At 41.4% G+C, this 22,655-nt stretch overlaps 1 protein-coding gene across 2 annotated transcripts; it reads right to left on the bottom strand.

The window, feature by feature from the left end:
- Positions 1–2,680: 2,680 nt before the first annotated feature.
- On the bottom strand, positions 2,681–22,232 carry LOC106578127 (zinc finger protein OZF). 2 transcript variants are annotated; one of them, XM_014156743.2, is made up of 4 exons: positions 21,957–22,176; positions 21,398–21,437; positions 20,217–20,678; positions 2,681–5,780 (listed from the first exon to the last, which is right to left on the bottom strand). In XM_014156743.2, the coding sequence occupies exons 3-4, from the start codon at positions 20,383–20,385 to the stop codon at positions 4,570–4,572; spliced, it is 1,380 nt and encodes a 459-aa protein (XP_014012218.2). In that variant the 5' UTR covers positions 20,386–20,678; positions 21,398–21,437; positions 21,957–22,176; the 3' UTR covers positions 2,681–4,569. The 2 variants fall into 2 exon arrangements, with proteins under 2 accessions (XP_014012218.2, XP_045556477.1); XM_045700521.1 differs by lacking the exon at positions 21,398–21,437 and having other exon boundaries at positions 21,957–22,232.
- Between the last annotated feature and the right edge of the window lie 423 nt (positions 22,233–22,655).

Below are 22,655 nucleotides of genomic sequence, written 5' to 3' on the forward strand. Positions count from 1 at the left end.
AATAATGTTAGGGGGTAGATATGTAAATACATTATTAACAATAACAAGAAAAGAAATACAAATAATATAGATGGGTTATAGTTCATTAGATAACCCAATGTGTTAAAACCCAGCATGACCACCATAAGGTAGGTGCTAAACAGTCTAAATTCACTCTCTCCTAAATATAAAAAATACATTAAAAAAAAATACAAAAATCCCTCCCTCTCTCCTACCGGGAACAGAGTGCACCAGCCCCCTGACACACCCACCCTCCAGACATGTGTGTTGGAAGGCCACATTAAAGAGTGGACACCTGTGGTGGCAATAGTGTCTCACTCACTCACTCACTCACTCACTCACTCACTGACTGAACTGAACAGTGTCAATCCCCTCTAATCACTTTCCCTACTTCAGCCTCTACAACACGGCTGTGTAACCAAATGGCTCTCTATCCCCTATATATAGTGCACTACGTTTGACCAGAGTCCTATAGGCCCTGGTCAAAAGTAGTGCACTACATCGGGAATAAGAGTTCCATTTGGGACTCGAAGCAGGTGGTCTGTTCCCAAAGGAAATATTAATTAAACTATCTGAGAAACATATTAATAGTCTGTTCTGTATACTAACCTTTTGTTTCTGCCAAATATCAATATATTGTGATGAGAGTAAAGACACACTGACAAACACAGCTGTGCCCTGTGGCCATGTTCCCTATTGGCCTGATTAGTGACTGAAGGTCAGAGAGGGTGAGAGAGAGAGATTGACAGAGAGGATGAGGGGGGATAGAGATGGGGGGGAGAAGAGAGGGTGGGAGGGAGAGAGTGTGACCTGGAGAGAGGAAAAAGAGAGCAGAGAGAGAAAAGAGGGGGCAGAGAGAGAGAAGAGAGGAGAGAGAGAGAAAAGAGGGGAGAGAGAGAAAAGAGGGGAGAGATTAAAGGAAGCATTATTTGAAAGTCGTTAAATTAGGTTATGAAGAGAGAGGAAGATGAAGATGAGGACAAACATGGAAAGAAGAGGGAGAGATATGAGGTAATTATGAAAGCCCTCCTTCCTGCTTTCTCCCGTATTTCACTCTCTCTCCCTCCCTCTCTCTCCCGTCTTTCACTCTCTCGCCCTCCCTCTTTCACTGCCCTTCCTCTCTCTTTGTCTCATTCACTCTCTCCTTTCACTGATATCCAAACATTTCTGACAGCATGCCAAGGACTCACAAAGACACATTGTATCGGAGCGTACACACACACACACACACACACACACACACACACACACACACACACACACACACTGTGTTAGCGTGAGATGAAATTACAGTGTAAAATGCAGTAGATAAGTTGACGTGTAAAGCTCGTCTGTGGCTGCAGAAGCCTAGTTCTGTGCTGACTATACTACACAGCACAGTACACTGCACTTCTTTATGTAGTGGTCCTACACCCCCATCTAGTGGTCGCTTGGTGCTATTACTGCACTGGTACTGTAAGTTGAGCAACAGTTCAGAACGAGGAAGCAGGTTGGGAGGAGTTTCTATCAGGAGCATGTTTACCCTTCAGGTCTAAGCACTTAGATATCAATCTCTACTAAGCTAACATACATATGGAATTGTTTTAAGATTGATTTTGAATTTTAGGAACGCTGTAGATATAAAAATAAATAATATTTGATGAAACAGAATGTCCTTTTCTGCTATAGCCCAGATAAACACATTGAATAACACATTCATAAATGGCAAAAAAGAGACAGTCAAAAAATAAATCATAAGGAACAAGGTTTAAGTGTCTGTCCTATATCTAGGAGATATACAGTGCATTCGGAAAGTATTCAGTACAAAAAAAAATGCATGAAATGAAATGTATGAAAATGTACGCATTCACTACTGTAAGTCGCTCTGGATAAGAGCATCTGCTAAATGACTAAAATGTAAAATGTATTCAAACCCCTTGACTTTTTCCCCCCAAAATGTAAAGTTACAGCCTTATTCCAAAATGTATTATTGTTTTTTTCCACTCATCAATCTCCACACAATACCCCATAATGACAAAGAAATAACTTTAAAAATGTTTTTTAAATTAAAATCTGAAATATCCCATCTACCATTTCATTTGGGTTTAGTATGTCGCTGCACAGGTCAGGTATGTCGAAAATAGAAAATGTAAAAAATAGTAAAAATAAAGAAAAACCCTTGAATGAGTAGGTGTGTCCAAACTTATTACTGGTAGTGTAGATAGGTGTGTGCCTTTCCAAATCATGTCCAAACAATTGAATTTACCACAGGTGAACTCCAATCAAGTTGTAGAAACATCTCAAGGATGATCAATGGAAACAGGATGCACCTGAGCTCAACTTCAAGTCTCATAGCAAAGGGTCTGAATACTTATGTAAATAAGGCATTTATACATTTGCAAAAATGTCTAAACCTATTTTTGCTTTGTCATTATGGGGTATTGTGATGTCATTATGGGGTATTGTGATGTCATTATGGGGTATTGTGATGTCATTATGGGGTATTGTGTGTAAATTGATGAGGAAAAACGTGTTTAAATCAATTTTAGAATAAGACTAACGTAACAAAATGTGGAGAAGGTCGAGGGGTCTGAATACTTTCCGAATGCACTGTATGTGTGTGGATATATATATATATCTATATATATATATCTATCTATCTATACACACACAGTACCAGTCAAAAGTTTGGACACACCTACTCATTCAAGGGTTTTTCTTTATTTTTACACATTATGCCCTATGCACTTACAGCCTGGTACTGGGTTACCTTCAGACGACTCCCCTGGAGCTTGTAAAGCACAACAACAGACACATTCGCATTCGTGAGAGTTTTCAATATTGCCAGTGGTGGAAAAAGTACCCAATTGTCATACTTGAGTAAAAGTAAAAGATACCTTAATAGAAAATGACTCAAGTAAAAGTTAGTCACCAGGTGAAATACTACTTGAGTACAAGTCTAAAAGTATTTGGTTCTAAATATACATACGTATCAAAATTAAAAGTATAAATCATTTCAAATTCCTTCTACTAAGCAAAGCAGACGGCACCATTTCCTGTATTTTTTAATTTACGGATAGTCAGGGGTACACTCCAACACTCCGACATTATTTACAAACGATGCATTTATATTTAGTGAGTCTGCCAGATCCGAGGCTGTAGGGATGACCACATGTTCTCTTGATAAGTGCGTGAATTTGACCGTGTACATTATTTTCATTAGGAATGTAGTGAAGTAAAAGTTGTCAAAAATATAAATAGTACAGTACAGATACCCCCAAAAAACTACTTAAGTAGTACTTTAAAGTACTTTTACCTAAGTACTTTACAGCACTGAATATTGGTGACATTTGTTTGTTGCACCAACGGTTTGGTCGGGACAGTCGGTTTTGTGTCACCTCTTCGAAATGACGTAGTCCGCGACAGAGTTCAGAGGACTGCCTTAAAGCTTGTAGATGTCATAGAGCCAAACATAGTCTCTCCTTTCGATATTGGTGACATTAGTTTGTAGCTCTCACGGTTTGGGTTTAACACATGATTCTGTGAATATTTTATTGTCCAGAGCTTCTCATGTGTAGAGAAAGGCCACTTTCACAAGCCCCATGTTATAGAATAGCTGCAAACATTATGTCGGCGGAAAGAGGGGATTAAGCTGCAGACACTATAATAAATACACAGGGAGCTATTCTATATTCAAAATGACGTCGCTGTGTGACGCACAGGTGCGTCAATGAACCCTTTTAAGGGGTTTTAAGGGGCAATCTGGGATTTGTACATCGCATTTTGGACTTTGGATAGTCATACCCCACCAGAACACAAAACATATGAACCTAAAACACTAAGCATATTTTACTCCATTGCTTGTAAAACAATGTCATTTCAACCAAACACTGTATAGCCACATAATATGGTTAAAACTATTATTTTGATCTCATGGGTGATCAGTCCTGGCATCCAAAGATATGTCTGAATATTTACATTTCTCCTACCCTTTCCCTCAGTTGTTTACCAAAACAGTGGCAGGTTTCCCACTTTGTTCTTGTTTGAACTGCAGATGGGTACACTACAAAGCAGGGTCAATGAAACAGATAACTTTATTAAGCAACCAGAAATACCTAGAGATCTTCTGGATCATTAAGAAATCTACACTAACGTACGTTGTTTGTTTGTTGAGTCAATTATCTTTCTCCATACAAAGTTTATTTAGTTAACTAGCTAACTAAATCTCTAGCTAACTAAATCTTGCGTTGTAGTGTACACCTCTGATGGTACCTTTAAGGAACAAAGTAGCACCAGGCAAATTTGATATCCGTCTATGAGTTTGAGTGTTTACAACTCTCTCCAACCCCATCACTCAGTTGTTCACCTTAAAAGTGGTGGTTGTCTGAACTGCAGATTGTCCATTTCATACACAAAGAGTAGCAACATTACCTGTTAGGTTCAGACAACAGCCCCATTATATCATTACTGTGACATTGGACTGAGCAGGATCAGGAGGACCAGTTAGAGTTGGTCCACAGGTGTATCTCAATACTCTCTTAGTCCCCTCTCTGTGTCCTCATTTACTTTCTTTCTTCCTTTGTCTTGTTTTTATTCTTTGTGGTTGTTTTTAACATGCCTCAGCAGATTAGTCTTCTGAATGAATCTTTTACCACAGACTGAGCAGCCATGTTGTTTCTCTCCTGTGTGAGTCAGTTTGTGCTTAGTTAGGTTCCTATTGACACTGAAGCTTTTCCCACAGTCACCACAGCTATATGGCTTCTCTCCTGTGTGAGTCCGTATATGTTCAATTAGTGTCTTCTTGACACTAAAGCTTTTTCCACAATCACCACAACTAAAAGGTTTCTCTCCTGTGTGAGTCCGTATATGTTCAGTTAGTGTCTTCTTGAGATTGAAGCTTTTCCCACAGTCACCACAGCTAAAAGGTTTCTCTCCTGTGTGAATCAGTTTGTGCCTAGTTAGATGCTGCTTGAGACTGAATCTTTTCCCACAGTCACCACAGCTAAATGGATTTTCCCCTGTGTGAATCAGTTTGTGCCTGGTTAGATGCCCCTTCAGACGGAAGCTTTTCCCACAGTCACCACAACTGAAAGGTTTCTCTCCTGTGTGAATCCTCATGTGTCTGGACAGATGCCCCTTTTGTTTGAAGATCTTTCCACAAACAGGGCAGGTGCAGGGTTTCCCACTGTGACACAGTCGGACATGAGCCTTCAGTTTACAGGTGGAGTTGTAGCGTTTTTTGCAGAAGCGACATTCACTGGGTCTCTTCTTGGTGAGAGTCACATGTCTCTGCAGGTCAGCTTTCAGAGCAAATGTTTCACCACAGTCATGGCAGCTGTGAGTTTTTCTAGATGTGTTGCTAGGTTTGGAATGGTGTTCCCCCAATAGTGGACTGATATCAAGTCCTACTGGGTCACTGCTTACAGCTGAGCTGTGGCTGGAGGCATTGTTTTGATTATCTGGAGGGTCACAGGGAATGTAGAGACCCTTAATGTGGGTCACAGTGCCAAAAGGTTTCAGATCCACTGGTTTAGAGTCTCTCTCTCTGTTCTCTACAGTCTGGGTTTGGTCCTCCTGATCACATTCACTCTTCACACAGGAAGGAGAGAAAATGAACCCTATGATATCAGCCTCCAGCCCTTGAAGCTGCTCTTCCTCCTGACTGGTCCTGACTTCCTCCTGTTCCTCTTTAATCTGTGTGGGCTCTGGGTCCTCCTGCCCCAGACTGGGGCTCCAAACCTGCTCACAGTGCTGCTGCTCAGGGGGAACCTCCTCTTCAGAGACAGAGAGCTGCAGGGGGTCTGGAGGGAAGGAGAGGAGCAGAGGTCACCAATACAGCCTGGATACAGAGGTTACCCAGCTATACAGCCTTGATACAGAGGTTACCCAGCTATACAGCCTTGATACAGAGGTTACCTAGCTATACAGCCTGGATACAGAGGTTACCCAGCTATACAGCCTGGATACAGAGGTTACCTAGCGATACAGCCTGGATACTGAGGTTACCCAGCTATACAGCCTGGATACAGAGGTTACCCAGCTATACAGCCTTGATACTGAGGTTACCCAGCAATACAGCCTTGATAGAGGTTACCCAGCTATACAGCCTTGATACAGAGGTTACCCAGCTATACAGCCTGGATACAGAGGTTACCCAGCTATACAGCCTGGATACAGAGGTTACCCAGCTATACAGCCTGGATACAGAGGTTACCCAGCTATACAGCCTGGATACAGAGGTTACCCAGCTATACAGCCTTGATACAGAGGTTACCCAGCTATACAGCCTTGATACAGAGTTTACCCAGCTATACAGCCTTGATACAGAGGTTACCCAGCTATACCGCCTTGATACAGAGGTTACCCAGCTATACAGCCTGGATACAGAGGTTACCTAGCTATACAGCCTGGATACAGAGGTTACCCAGCTATACAGCCTGGATACAGAGGTTACCCAGCTATACAGCCTTGATACAGAGGTTACCCAGCTATACAGCCTGGATACAGAGGTTACCCAGCTATACAGCCTGGATACAGAGGTTACCCAGCTATACAGCCTGGATACAGCTATACAGCCTGGATACAGAGGTTACCCAGCTATACAGCCTGGATACAGAGGTTACCCAGCTATACAGCCTGGATACAGAGGTTACCCAGCTATACAGCCTGGATACAGAGGTTACCCAGCTATACAGCCTTGATACAGAGGTTACCTAGCTATACAGCCTGGATACAGAGGTTACCCAGCTATACAGCCTTGATACAGAGGTTACCCAGCTATACAGCCTGGATACAGAGGTTACCCAGCTATACAGCCTGGATACAGAGGTTACCCAGCTATACAGCCTGGATACAGAGGTTACCCAGCTATACAGCCTGGATACAGAGGTTACCCAGCTATACAGCCTTGATACAGAGGTTACCCAGCTATACAGCCTTGATACAGAGGTTACCCAGCTATACAGCCTGGATACAGAGGTTACCCAGCTATACAGCCTTGATACAGAGGTTACCCAGCTATACAGCCTGGATACAGAGGTTACCCAGCTATACAGCCTTGATACAGAGGTTACCTAGCTATACAGCCTGGATACAGAGGTTACCCAGCTATACAGCCTTGATACAGAGGTTACCCAGCTATACAGCCTGGATACAGAGGTTACCTAGCTATACAACCTTGATACAGAGGTTACCTAGCTATACAGCCTGGATACAGAGGTTACCCAGCTATACAGCCTGCATACAGAGGTTACCCAGCTATGCAGCCTTGATACAGAGGTTACCCAGCTATACAGCCTGGATACAGAGGTTACCCAGCTATACAGCCTGGATACAGAGGTTACCCAGCTATACAGCCTTGATACAGATGTTACCCAGCTATACAGCCTTGATAGAGGTTACCCAGCTATACAGCCTGGATACAGAGGTTACCCAGCTATGCAGCCTTGATACAGAGGTTACCCAGCTATACAGCCTGGATACAGAGGTTACCCAGCTATACAGCCTTGATACAGAGGTTACCCAGCTATACAGCCTTGATACAGAGGTTACCCAGCTATACAGCCTGGATACAGAGGTTACCCAGCTATACATCCTTGATACAGAGGTTACCCAGCTATACAGCCTGGATACAGAGGTTACCCAGCTATACAGCCTGGATACAGAGGTTACCCAGCTATACAGCCTTGATACAGAGGTTACCCAGCTATACAGCCTGGATACAGAGGTTACCCAGCTATACAGCCTGGATACAGAGGTTACCCAGCTATACAGCCTTGATACAGAGGTTACCTAGCTATACAGCCTTGATACAGAGGTTACCCAGCTATACAATCTGGATACAGAGGTTACCCAGCTATACAGCCTGGATACAGAGGTTACCCAGCTATACAGCCTTGATACAGAGGTTACCCAGCTATACAGCCTGGATACAGAGGTTACCCAGCTATACAGCCTGGATACAGAGGTTACCCAGCTATACAGCCTTGATACAGAGGTTACCTAGCTATACAGCCTTGATACAGAGGTTACCCAGCTATACAATCTGGATACAGAGGTTACCCAGCTATACAGCCTGGATACAGAGGTTACCCAGCTATACAGCCTGGATACAGAGGTTACCCAGCTATACAGCCTGGATACAGAGGTAGAAAGATGCCAGAGGGGATGATGTTTTGCTCCTAACCAACTGTACTATTTTGAGGGGTGGGTTTTCACGTTGTTTGTAACTTTAAAAAACCCTGGAAAGGGTAGGTGATTCAAAACTTTTGACTGGTACTGTATGTATATAATCAGTAATAAATAAATAAATAATAATAATAAAATTATGGATTTAACACGACTGCGAATATAGATTTGCATCTGTTAGTCAGATAAATAAATACAAATAAATAAAGACGTGGATCAGAAAACCAGTCAGTATCTGGTGTGACCATTTGCCTCATACAGTGCAACACATCTCCTTCGCATAGAGTTGATCAGGCTGTTGATTGTAGCCTTTGAAAATGTTGTCCCACTCCTCTTCAATTGGCTGAGTGAAGTTGAACTGGAACACGCTGTCGTACACATCAATCCAGAGCATCCCAAACATGCTCAATGGGTGACATGTCTGGTGAGTATGCAGACATCTGTGACATTGTGTTGTGTGACAAAACTGCACGTTAGAGTGGCCTTTTATTGTCCCCAGCACAAGGTGCACCTGTGTAATGATCATGCTGTTTGGTCAGCTTCTTGATATGCCACACCTGTCAGGTGGATGGATGATCTTGGCCAAGGAGAAATGCTCCCTAACAGAGAGGTAAACACATTTGTGGACAACATTTTAGAGAAATAAGCTTTTTGTGTGTATGGAACATTTCTGAGATCATTTATTTCAGCTCATGAAACATGGGACCAACACTTTACATGTTGCAAGGGCCAAATGATTCATATAGGGCCAAATGATTCATATAAGGTCCAAATGATTCATATAAGGTCCAAATGATTCATATAAGGTCCAAATGATTCATATAAGGTCCAAATGATTCATACAAGGTCCAAATTAAGCGCTGTTTAGTATTCAACCCTTTGCATCCAATAACTGACTGAAGTCTGCAACCCATTGATCCCACCAGACGGTATCTTCTCTGGTGACGCCCTGCCAGGTCTGTACTGCAGCCAGTAGTTTTTTAGTTTAGGTATTTTTACCTTATGTCTCATCTTCAGTAAATGAAATGCATGTTCAATTGGACGTAAATCTGGAGATTGACTTCGCCAATAAAGAACTTGACACTTTTTTTGGCGTTGGAAAAACTCCCTAGTTGCTATGGCTATATGTTCGGGGTCATTGTCTTGCAGTATTGATGAAGCGGCATTTGCTTGTACTTCAGCAGACAATATGTTAGCCAACAATAAGTTTCTGTACACTTCAGAATTAATGCAGCTGCTGCAGTCAGCAGTGACATCATCAATGGAAGAAAAAAAAAGTGAGCCATAACAGCCCCGAATTTGCTAAGTGTTATGAATTTGTTATGAAAATGTTATGAATTTTAAAAATGTTTGATGCAAATTCTAGCTAGGTGGCTAAGATTAGCTAACAGGCTAACTTTAGTTAGGCTAAGATATAGGGTTAAGTTTAGGAGTTAGGGTTAAGGTAATGGTTAACTAAAGCGGTTAGGGGAAAGGTTAGTGAAAATGGTTAAGGTTAGGGGAAGGGTTAGACAACATGCTGAGTAGTTGCAAAGTAGATAAAAAGTAGTAAGTAGTTGAAAAGTTGCTAATTAGAGTGTCCCGGATTTACATTTACTATGTTACATCTAGTCTCTGAGACCAGGCTAGTCTATGAGACCAAGTCCTCTGTAGATGGTAGTGGCCGACATGTCCACACCTACCTCCTAGAGTGTGTTCCTAATGTGACTGACATTCTTCGGTTATCTATGGTGGCTGTCTTCCTTGGCCTACCAGGCCATTTGCGATTGCTGAGCTCACAAGTGCTTTCTTAATTTTTAATTCTGTTTTTTGGTAAGCCGAAGATTTTGCCAACGTTTCTGATCAATTTTGTCCGATGTTTCAGCCTCATAATGGCTTCATTGACTTTCATTGACACTTCTTTGGGCCTCTTTCTGCTATTGGTGTTAACACACCAAAAGCAGGCTCCAAAAGCCATATGCAAAGCCTAGACACAAGACTACACATTGACAGCTCTCGTATGCCTGCACAAATTATGTGACGGGACACACCTGACTAACCAGAAACACCTGTCAAGCCAATTATCCAAATACTTTTGGTGCCCTGAAATAGGAACCCTAGGTGTAAAAAGCATTGTCATTTCTAAATGGTACAAATACCCTCAAATAAAAGCTGAGAATCTATACTTTAACCTCCTAGTCATTGGTATAGAGCCAAAAATACAAATAATGCTTCACTGTGCCAATAATTACAGAGGACAGTGTATACAATGCATTCGGAAAGCATTCAGACCCCTTCCCCTTTTCCACTTTTTGTTACGTTAAAACCTTATTCTAAAATGGATTAAATAAAAACAATTCCTCATCAATCTACACACAATATCCCATAATGACAAAGCAAAAACAGTTGTTAAGACTTATTTTGAATACATTTGCAAAAATAAAACATTATTGACATAAGTATTCAGACCCTTTTCTATGACACTCGAAATTGAATGGAAGAAGTTTGGAACCACTAAGACTCTCCCTAGAGCTGGCCGCCCGGCCAAACTGAGCAATTGGGGGAGAAGGGCCTTGGTCAGGGAGGTGACCAAGAACCCGAAGGTCACTCTGACAGAGCTCCAGAGTTCCTCTGTGAAGATGGGAGAACCTTCCAGAAGGACAACCATCTCTGCAGCACTCCACCAATCAGGTCGTTATGGTAGAGTGGCCAGATGGAAGCCACTCCTCAGTAAAAAAAGCACATGACAGCCCGCTTGGAGTTTGCCAAAAGGCACCTAAAGGACTCTCAGACCATGAGAAACACGATTCTCTGGTCAAAGATTGAACACTTTGGCCTGAATGCCAAGCGTTACGTCTGGAGGAAATCTGGCACAATCCCTACGGTGAAGCATGGTGGTGGCAGCATCATGCCGTGGGAATGTTTTCAGTGGCAGGGACTAGGAGTCTTTTCAGGATTGAGGGAAAGATGAACTGTCCCCGTCCATACAGCCAGCTGGGTTCTCAGTTCATCGCGCAGATAGGAATAAAGAACTCTCCGAAAAGAAGAAAGGCAGTGCTGTATGTTTCATGATTAACTACTCATGGTGTGATTGTGATAACATAAAGAAACAAGTCCTTTTGTTCACCCGACTTAGAATACCTCAATCAAATGCAGACCGTATTACCTCCCAAGAGAATTCTCTTCGGTTATAGTCACAGCCGTGTATATGCTCCCTCAAGCCAATACCACGACGGCCCTCCACTGGACTTTATGCAAACTGGAAACCACATATCCTGAGGCTGCATTCATTGTAGCTGGGGATTTTAACAAGGCAAATTTGAGAAAAACGCCACCGAAGTTCTACAAACACATTGACGGTAGTACTCGCTTAGGAAAAACACTAGACCACAGCGACTCGCCTTTTCAGGATGGCTACAAGGCCCTCCCACGCCCTCCCTCCCTTCAGGCAAATCAGATCACGACTCCATTTTGCTCCTCCCTTCCTATATGCAGAAACTCAAACAGGAAGTACTCGTGCTAAGGTCTATTCAACTCTGGTCTGACCAATCGGAATCCATGCTTCAAGATAGTTTTGATCACGCGGACCGGGATATGTTCCGGGTTCCGACATGGTGACTGTGAGTTCATCAGGAAGTGTATAGGGCAGTGGTTCCCAAACTTTTTATAGTCCCGTATCTTTTCAAAGATTCAACCTCCAGCTGCATACCCCCTCTAGCACCAGGGTCAGCTCACTCTCAAATTTTGTTTTTTTGCCATCATTGTAAGCCTGCCTCACACACACTATATGATAAATGTATTAAAAACATAAGAATGAGTGAGTTGTCACAACCCGGCTTGTGGGAAGTGACAAAGAGCTCTTAATATAATAATCGTGCTCTTTATTTAGCCATCTTACATATAAAACTTTTTGTTCATCAAAAATTGTGAATAACTCACCACAGGTTAATGAGAAGGGTGTGCTTAAAAGGATGCACATAACTCTGCAATGGTGGGTTATATTGGAGAGAGTCTCAGTCTTAAAATCATTTTCTACACACAGTCTGTGCCTGTATTTAGTTTTCATGCTAGTGAGGGCCGAGAATCCACTCTCACATCGGTACGTGGTTGAAAAGGGCATCAGTGTCTTAACAGCGCTATTTGCCAAGGCAGGATACTCTGAGCGCAGCCCAATCCAGAAATCTGGCAGTGACTCCTGAATAAATTCACTTTTCACAGAACCGCTTGTTGCAATTTTGATGAGGCTCTCTTGTTCAGATATCGGTAAGTAGACTGGAGGCATGAAAGGGATAATGAATCCAGTTGTTTGTGTCATCTGTTTTGGGAAAGTACCTGCGTAATTGCGCACCCAACTCACTCAGGTGCTTCGCTATATCACATTTGACGTTGTAAAATTTTTGAGTTCATTTGCACACCAAAAATCATACGATGATGGTAAGACCTTGTTAATGCAGACAGAGAAGAGCTTCAACTCAGATAAGCCAGTCGTGTGAGAAACTCATCATCGTGCAAGCGGTCAGACAAGTGAAAATTATGGTCAGAAAAGAAAACGTTAAGCTCGTCACTCAATTCAAAACAACGTGTCAATACTTTGCCCCTTGATAACCAGCACACTTCTGTATGTTGTAAGTCGCTCTGGATAAGAGCGTCTGCTAAATGACGTAAATGTAAAAGCGTTACATGGTCGCTGCCCATATTATTGCATAGTGCAGATAATACACAAGAACTCAGGGGCCTTGCTTTAACAAAGTTAACATTTTCACTGTAGTGTCCAAAACGTCTTTCAAGCTGTCAGGCATTCCCTTGGTAGCAAGAGCCTCTCGGTGGATGCTGCAGTGAACCCAAGTGGCGTCGGGAGCAACTGCTTGCACGCACGTTACCACTCCACTATGTCTCCCTGTCATGGCTTTTGCGCCATCAGTACAGATACCAACACATCTTGACCACCAAAGTCCATTTGATGTCACAAAGCTGTCCAGTACTTTAAAAATATCCTCTCCTGTTGTCCTGGTTTCCAGTGATTTGCAGAATAGGATGTCTTCCTTAACTGACCCCCCCATAAACATAACAGACATACCAGGAGCTATGCCAGGCCCGCCACGTCTGTTGACCCATCATCCAGCTGTAACGCATATAATTCACTGGCTTGTATGCGAAGCAGTAATTGTTTCAAAACATCTCCTGCCATGTCACTGATGCGTCGTGAAACAGTGTTGTTTGATGAAGACATTGTCTGTATATTTTTGTGGGCCTTTTCCCCCAGCATTGTCCCAGCCATATCCGCGGCAGCAGGAAGAATAAAGTCCTCCACAATAGTATGGGGCTTGCCTGTCCTAGCCACTAGGTAGCTCACCATATAAGACTCTTCTAGCCCCTTCTTATTAATGGTATCTGTTGCTTTTATACATGTCTTACTACTCAAAAGTCATCTTAGATCTCTCTCAAAAAAAATGGTGGTTTATTTTTCAAATTGGCATGTTTTGTTTCTAAACGTCTGTTCAAGAGTGAAGGTTTCATCAAGTTGTGAGATTGTGCATAATTGTGCATAAATGTCTATAACACACTGTGGCTGAGGAAAGGCACTACTCCCAATATACACTACCAGTGAAAAGTTTTAGAACACCTACCCATTCAAGGGTTTAGTGAAGCCATCAAAACTATGAAATAACACATATGGAATCATAAAGTAATCGAAAAAGTATTAAACAAATCAAAATATATTTAATATTTGAGATTTTTCCAAATAGCCACCCTTTGCCTTGATGACAGCTTTGCATACGCTTGGCATTCTCTCAACCAGCTTCAACTGGAATACTTTTCCAAGTCTTGAAGGAGTTCCCACATATACTGAGCACTTGTTGGCTGCTTTTCCTTCACTCTGCGGTCCAACACATCCCAAACCATCTCAATGTGGTTGAGGTTGGGGGATTGTGGAGGCCAGGTCATCTGATGCAGCACTCCATTACTAGGGTCATTGTCCTGTTGAAAAACAAATGATAGTCCCACTAAGCGCAAACCAGACGGGATGGCGTATCGCTGCAGAGTGTTGAGGTAGCCATACTGGTTAAGTGTGCCTTGAATTCTAAATAACTCACCAAGTGTCACCAGCAAAGCACCACCACACCTCCTCCATGCTTTACGGTGGGAAATACACATAGAGATCATCCGTTCACCCACACCGCGTCTCACAAAGACACGATGGTTGGAACCAAAAAATCTCCAATTAGGACTCCAGAACAAAGGACAAATTTTCTCCGGTCTAATGTCCATTGCTCGTGTTTCTTGGCCCAAGCAAGTCTCTTCTTCTTATTGGTGTCCTTTAGTAGTGGTTTCTTTGCAGCAATCTGACCATGAAGGCCTGATTCACGCAGTGTACTCTGAACAGTTGATGTTGGAATAGGTGTCTCTTACTTGAACTCTGAAGCATTTATTTGGGCTGCAATTTCTGAAGCTGGTAACTCTAACTTATTCTCTGCAGTAGAGGTAACTCTGGGTCTTCCTTTCCTGTGGCTGTCCTCATGAGAGCCAGTTATATCATAGTGCTTGATGGTTTTTGCAACTGCACTTGAAATGTTCCATATTGACTGACCTTCATGTCTTAAAACCTCTTACATCTAGATGTTCCGCTAGCGGAACGCCTCACCAATATCCAATGCTAGAGCGTGGCGCGAATTACAAACACCTCAAAAATACAAAAACTTCAATTTTTCAAACATATGACTATTTTACACCATTTTAAAGACAAGACTCTCCTTTATCTAACCACATTGTCCGATTTCAAAAAGGCTTTACAACGAAAGCAAAACATTAGTTTATGTCAGGAGAGTACCCAGCCAGAAATAATCACACACCCATTTATCAAGCTAGCATATAATGTAAAAAAAACTAAACCAAAGCTAAATGCAGCACTAACCTTTGATGATCTTCATCAGATGACACTCCTAGGACATTATGTTATACAATACATGCATGTTTTGTTCAATCAAGTTCATATTTATATCAAAAACATGGTTTTTACATTAGCATGTGACGTTCAGAACTAGCACACCCACCAAGTTTGGCACTCACCAAACTCAGATTTACTATAAGAAAAATTGGATTACCTTTGCTGTTCTTCGTCAGAATGCACTCCCAGGTCTTCTACTTCAACACCCAATGTTGTTTTGGTTCCAAATAATCCATAGTTATATCCAAATAGCTGCGTTTTGTTCTTGCATTCAAGACACTATCCGAAGGGTGACGCGCCGGCGCGTATCGTGACATTTCAAAATATTCCATTACCGTACTTCGAAGCATGTCAAACGCTATTCAAAATCAATTTTTATGCGATTTTTCTCGTAAAATAGCGATAATATTCCGACCGGGAGACCTTTCAAACACTGAAAATAGAAAATGGAGTCTTCACATGCACGTGCGCACCCGTGTCATTGTTCTCAGAACGACCACTTTCCAAAACCCCTACTGTTTTTCGCCCAGGGACTGCAGAGTCATCATTCCCCGTTCTGGCACCTTCTGAGAGCCTATGGGAGCCTTAGAAAATGTCACGTTACAGCAGAGAACCTCTATTTTCGATAAAGAGGCTATAGAAGGACAAGAAATGATCAGACAGGGCACTTCCTGTATGGAATCTTCTCAGGTTTTGGCCTGCCATATGAGTTCTGTTATACTCACAGACACCATTCAAACAGTTTTAGAAACTTTAGGGTGTTTTCTATCCAAATCAAACAATTATATGCATATTCTAGTTTCTGGGCAGGAGTAATAACCAGATTAAATCGGGTACGTTTTTTATCCGGCCGTGAAAATACTGCCCCCTATCCTAAACAGGTTAAAGTAAAGATGGACTGTCGTTTCTCATTGCTTATTTGAGCAGTTCTTGCCATAATATGGAGTTGGTCTTTTACCAAATAGGTCTCTCTTCTGTATACCTTGTCACAACACAACTGATTGGCTCAAACGCATTAAAGAAGGAAATAAATTCCATAAATGAACTTTTAAGAAGGTACACCTGTTAATTGCAATGCATTCCTCATGAAACTGGTTTAGAGAATGCCAAGAATGTGCAAAGCTGTCATCAAGGCAAAGGGTGGCTATTTGAAGAATTTGTTTAACACTTTCTTGGTTACTTTATGATTCCATATGTGTTATTTCATAGGTTTGATTTCTTCACTATTACTCTACAATGTAGAATAATAGTACAAATAAATAAAAACAGTTGAATGAGTAACTGTCCTAAAACTTTTGATCAGTAGTGTAAGTGAACCCCAAATCAATGTAGTTCTCATCATATTTGCGCCTCTTCGACGGTCCAACGTCCTTGTCTGTTGTTCGGTACTTTCCCGGTTAAGGGGAAAGTAGCTCTTCGGCTGCATCAGATTCACAACTGTCAGTTAGCTGGGCTAACAACAAATGTAGAATTACTGATGCTAGCATTGGATGTGCTCGTGGAAGCAGAACAACTTGTGTCGTCAACAGGTGCAGGTGTAGTACTGCTGATAGTAGCAGTACTACCAGTAGAGCTGGTATGTATCTCTATGGCCTTACTTTTTTTAAACTATTTATCAATTTTCAAGCAAACGAAATGAGCAGCAGCTACGTTTGGTTACATACGGCCCTTTAGTGGAATTCCCACGAGAGTAAGGGTTAATGTGATTGGATGTTAATTATTTGACAAGGCTACCTGTATTTGACATTGTGTTGTTAATTCACTGAACACTAGATAGTTTGATTTTTGGCAGTGAAACAAGGCTACTCAGGAGAGAAAAAAACCTCACCCAAAACTATAGCTCCGTTGGAAATATAAATGGACTGTTTGAAAATGTGAAGAATTATTATTAATAAATAAATATATTGCGAATCACATTTTTATTTGGCTTACCCCAGTTTGGGATAGGGGATGTTTTTCCCACGGTGCCAAATAAAACCTACCCAAACCAGAAACTTTGGATAGATGGAAGAATTCTCACAAAACTGAAAGCGCGAACTTCCCTCTGAAAGGCAATCAAACAGGCAAAAAGTCAGTACAGAGACAAAGTGGAGTCGCAATTCAACGGCTCAGACACGAGACGAATGTGGCAGGGTCTACAGATAATCACGGACTACAAAAGGGAAACCAGCCACGTTGCGGACATTTATCACTAGCCACTTTATATTACATAATGTTTACATAACCTACATTATTCATCTCATATGTATATACTGTACGCTATACCATCTACTGCATCTTGCCATCCTGTTGTAATGTATCACTAGCCACCTTAAACAATGCCGCTTTATATGTTTTCATACCCTACATTACTCATTTCATATGTATATACTGTACGCTATACCATCTACTGCATCTTGCCTATGCCGCACGGCCATCACTCATCCATATATTTATATGTACATATTCATTCCTTTACACTTGTGTGTATAAGGTAGTTGTTGAGGAATTGTTAGGTTATTACTTGTTAGGTTATTACTTGTTAGATACTACTGCATGGTCGGAACGAGAAGAACAAGCATTTCGCTACACTTGCATTAACACCTGCTAACCATGTGTACGTGACAAATAAATTTGATTTGATTTCATGATGCCATCTATTTTGTGAAGAGAACCAGTCCCTCCTGCAGCAAAGCACCCCCACAACATGATGCTGCCACCCCCGCACATCACGGGTGGGATGGTGTTCTTCGGCTTGCAAGCATCCCCCTTTTTCCTCCAAACATAACGATGGTCATTATGGCCAAATAGTTCTATTTTTGTTTCATAAGACCAGAGGACATTTCTCCAAAAAGTACGATCTTTGTCCCCATGTGCAGTTGCAAACCGTAGTCTGGCCTTTTTATGGCGGTTTTGGAGCAGTGGCTTCTTCCTTGCTGAGAGGCCTTTCAAGTTATGTCGATATAGGACTCGTTTTACTGTGGATATAGATACTTTTGTACCCGTTTCCTCCAGCATCTTCACAAGGTCCTTTGCTGTTGTTCTGGGATTGATTTGCGCTTTTTGCACCAAAGTACGTTTATCTCTAGGAGACAGAATGCGTCTCCTTCCTGAGCGGTATGACGGCTGCATGGTCCCATGGTGTTTATACTTGCATACTATTGATGGTACAGATGAACGTGGTACCTTCATGTATTTGGAAATTACTCCCCAAGGATGAACCAGACTTGTGGAGGTCTACAATTTATTTCTGAGGTCTTGGCTGATTTGTTTTGATTTTCCCATGATGTCAAGCAAAGAGGCACTGAGTTTGAAGGTAGGCCTTGAAATACATCCACAGGTACACCTCCAATTGACTCAAATGATGTCAACTAGCCTATCAGAAGCTACTAAAGCCATGACATCATTTTCTGGAATTTTCAAGCTGATTAAAGGCACAGTCAACTTAGTGTATGTAAACTTCTGACCCACTGGAATTGTGATACAGTGAGCTTTAAGTGAAATAATCTGTCTGTAAACAATTGCTGTAAAAATGACCTGTGTCATGCACAAAGTAGATGTCCTAACTGACTTGCCAAAACTATAGTTTGTTAACAAGACATTTGTGGAGTGGTTAAAAAAACAAGTTTTAATGACTCCAACATAAGGCTATGCAAACTTCCGACTTCAACTGTATATACTACATTACTCATCTCATATGTCATATGTATATACTGTATTCTATTCTACAGTATTCTAGTCAATGCCACTCCAACATCGCTCCTCAAAATATTTATATATTTCTTAATTCCATTCTTTTTTACTTTTTAGATTTGTATATTGTTGTGAATTGTTAGAGACTACTGCACAGTTGGAGCTCGGAACACAAGCATTTCAATACACTCGCAATAACATCTGCTAAATATGTATATGTGACCAATAAAATTTGAAGTACAGAGAGATCCTTGATGAAAACCTGCTCCAGAGCGCTCAGAACCTCAGACTGGGGCGAAGGTTCACCTTCCATCAGGACTACAACCCTAAGCACACAGCCAAGACAACGCAGGAGTGGCTTCGAAAAACAAGTCTCTGACTGTCCTTGAGTAGCCCAGCCAGAGCCCGGACTTGAACCCGATCTAACATCTCTAGAGAGACCTGAAAATAGCTGTGGAGCGATGCTCCCCATCCAACAGAGCTTGAGAGGATCTGCAGAGAATGGGAGAAACTCCCCAAATACAGGTGTGACAAGTTGTAGAGTCATACCCAAGAAGACGCGAGGCTGTAATTTCTGCCAAAGGTGCTTCAACAAAGTACTGAGTAAAGGGTCTGAATACTTATGTAAATGTAATATGCAACAAAAATTCTAAAATCCTGAGGGAAAAAAACTATTTAATCCATTTTAGAATAAGGCTGTAACATAACAAAATGTGGAAAGTCAAGCGGTGTGAATACTTCCTGAAAGCACTGTAGTGTTATATGTGTGTTTACATTTACATTACATTTAAGTCATTTAGCAGACGCTCTTATCCAGAGCGACTTACAAATTGGTGCATTCACCTTATGATATCCAGTGGAACAACCTTGTGTCTTTTTGTTGCAGATTGTCATCTGTATTGTTCTCTGTCTGAGAGTATGGGTTCCTGATACAAACACCTCATTTTGTATTTGTAGAATTACATCCATATGTTCTGTTCTATATGATATCTAGTGGTCCTTTGGGTTACTTTAGATTACCACAGGTGTCTGTAATTATCTCTGGCTCACTAAGGCTGCCCAAGTCTGATCTATTTCCCATTAACTGACCAATCAGATCAGCACTGAAAATGATCTGATGTGAAAAGATCTGATGTGATTGGTCAAAAGAACATTAATCTGACTTGGTCTGCCTGTATAAACGCAGCCTTAGTGGCCTCATCTGTCCCACTGTTTGGGGAGATTTGCTCTGATGAAGGTTGAACGACCGAAAGCCAAAATGTAAGACATGTGAATCTGTTTCCTTTTTTTCTGTTTCTAAAGTCAGTAAATTCTAGAACCTATTTTCATACATTCAAATAACTTCCTGGTTTTCGTGACACAGACACGTTTTTATCCATGTACAATAAAAGTTAATAAAAACATTTTCATTGAGTATAACTATAGCTAACTATCAGTAGATATTCATACGAACCTATTCTACATAGTTTAACTTCTGGTGTGATCTCCAGCAGTCTCCGTAGCCGATCATTCTCCTCCTGGTATTTCACTACCGTTTTCACAAATGCCCCAGAAATCTCCACAGCGGCAAACGCCGTTAAACGCTCATTTAAAAACTCTCGAAACGACTGTAGTTTAGACATTTTCAGTGGACTGAGAGTTGGGTGTTCAGCTAGTATGGCTTCTTGATGTGGGTCCTCCTGATCACATTCTCTTTTCACACAAGGAGGAGTAAATATGAACTCTATGATATCAGGCTCCACCCCTTGAAGCTGCTCTTCCTCCTGACTGGTCCTGACTTCCTCCTGTTCCTCTTTAATCTGTGTGGTCTCTGGGTCCTCCTGCCCCAGACTGGGACTCCACTCCTGCTCACAGTGCTGCTGCTCAGGGGGAACCTCCTCTTCAGAGACAGAGAGCTGCAGGGGGTCTGGAGGGACTGAGAGGAGGAGCAGAGGTTACCACAGTCCCCAAATCCAGAACAAATTCAAGAAAGCGTACAGTATTATAAAGAGCCATTGTTGCATGGAACTCTGTTCCATCTCAAATGAAAAGCAATCCTGGTTTAAAAAAACAGAAAGCAACACCTGACAAAGCCTCTCCTCTACTTGACATAGATATAGTGTGTGTATGTATTGATATGTAGGCTACGTTTGCCTCTTTAAATGTATGTAGTTCTGTCCTTGAGCTGTTCTTGTCTAATGATGTTCTGTATTATGCCATTCTGTATTATGTTTCATGTTTTGTTTGGACCACAGGAAGAGTAGCTGATGCTTTTGCAACAGCTAATGGGGATCCTAATAAAATACCAAATAACCACAGTATTAGTTATAACCATAAAACGGTCAAACAGGGAAATGGTCCTAATCGTTTTTCCACCATTCATTTTTCCCCATAGGGGATTTTACAATGACTTAAAATAAGGGCTGTGTTTTGTGTAGGCTAACCCTGACGTGACGTTTTGATAACCGTGTAAATCTCTCTAGGACAAGGTGACTTTATCAATATATTCACCTATATTTACGGGTGGGTGTAATTTGTGTAACGTTCCAACAGGAATCTATTCCAAAAACCTCGTAAATAACAAAGTTGTATCGCGGCAGAATAAGATATCGGGCTATTTAATTAGTGGGCTATTTAATTAATATTTTCACTCACCACGTTTATTCCGAAAAATGTCGGTCCTCACTCTGGTAGCCTATGGACAAACATTAAGAATAAACTACGTGGTGAGTTGATGCCTATTAGGCATATAGTCAGCTAGGTGAATTGATCATGCTACTTTGTATGCGTTGTTTGTTGGCATCCTTGTTATTTACAACGTTTTTGGAACAGATTCCTGTCGGAACGTTTCACAAATTATACCCACCCTATATTTACCCCCCCCTCCCAAATGAAATGCTAATTAGCTCCAAATGTGGCTATCATAAAGAACTACAAACACCATAATGATCTGGACGAGACTGCTGAATCGAGGCAAAGGTAAGAATCTCTGGATTAACTATCTAATGTTATCTAAATGTAGTAATGAATAAACTGGCTTCATTTCATTAAATGGAAAATCCTGTTATCCAAGGTGTCAGCTGTAGATGACGTGCGGGGATTTGTTGTTCTGCATGATGTCTACTTTGAAGATAATTAGCATTTTCGAATCTGAGTGTAAATAGATATTTGACAATCTACCATCCTCTATTGTGAATTTCATAAAAATACGAACCTATTCTACATTGTTGTATCTCTGGTGTCCTCCGCAGCAGTCTCCGTAGCCGATCATTCTCCTCCTGGTATTCTACTACCGTTTTCTCAACTTCCCCAAAAATCTCCACAGCAGCCGCCGTTAAACGCTCATTTAAAAACACATGAAACGACTGTAGTTTAGACATTTTATGTCAAATTAGAGTTGGGTAGCCTATTCAGTTTAGTCAGTATGTATTTTCTTTACTCCACACAAGGAACAAAAAAAACTCGTTTCCATTCCTACTTCCGTGTTCAAGTCAAGGAATCTTAGGACGTTCTTTGTTCTAGTTGGTGATGAACCCAGAAACACAACAGGGCCGCCAGCTGGATGGGAGTTTACTGTGCAAGGCAGCCTACAGACCAGTAGTCAAGGAACACGACTACATCAAATTGATTCAAATTTGATTGGTTACATATACACTGCTCCAAAAAATAAAGGGAACACTAAAATAACACATCCTAGATCTGAATGAAAGAAATAATCTTATTAAATACTTTTTTCTTTACATAGTTGAATGTGCTGACAACAAAATCACACAAAAATAATCAGTGGAAATCCAATTTATCAACCCATGGAGGTCTGGATTTGGAGTCACACTCAAAATTAAAGTGGAAAACCACACTACAGGCTGATCCAACTTTGATGTAATGTCCTTAAAACAAGTCAAAATGAGGCTCA

The sequence above is a fragment of the Salmo salar genome, chromosome ssa18 (assembly GCF_905237065.1).
Source record: "Salmo salar chromosome ssa18, Ssal_v3.1, whole genome shotgun sequence".
Lineage (NCBI taxonomy): Eukaryota > Metazoa > Chordata > Actinopteri > Salmoniformes > Salmonidae > Salmo > Salmo salar.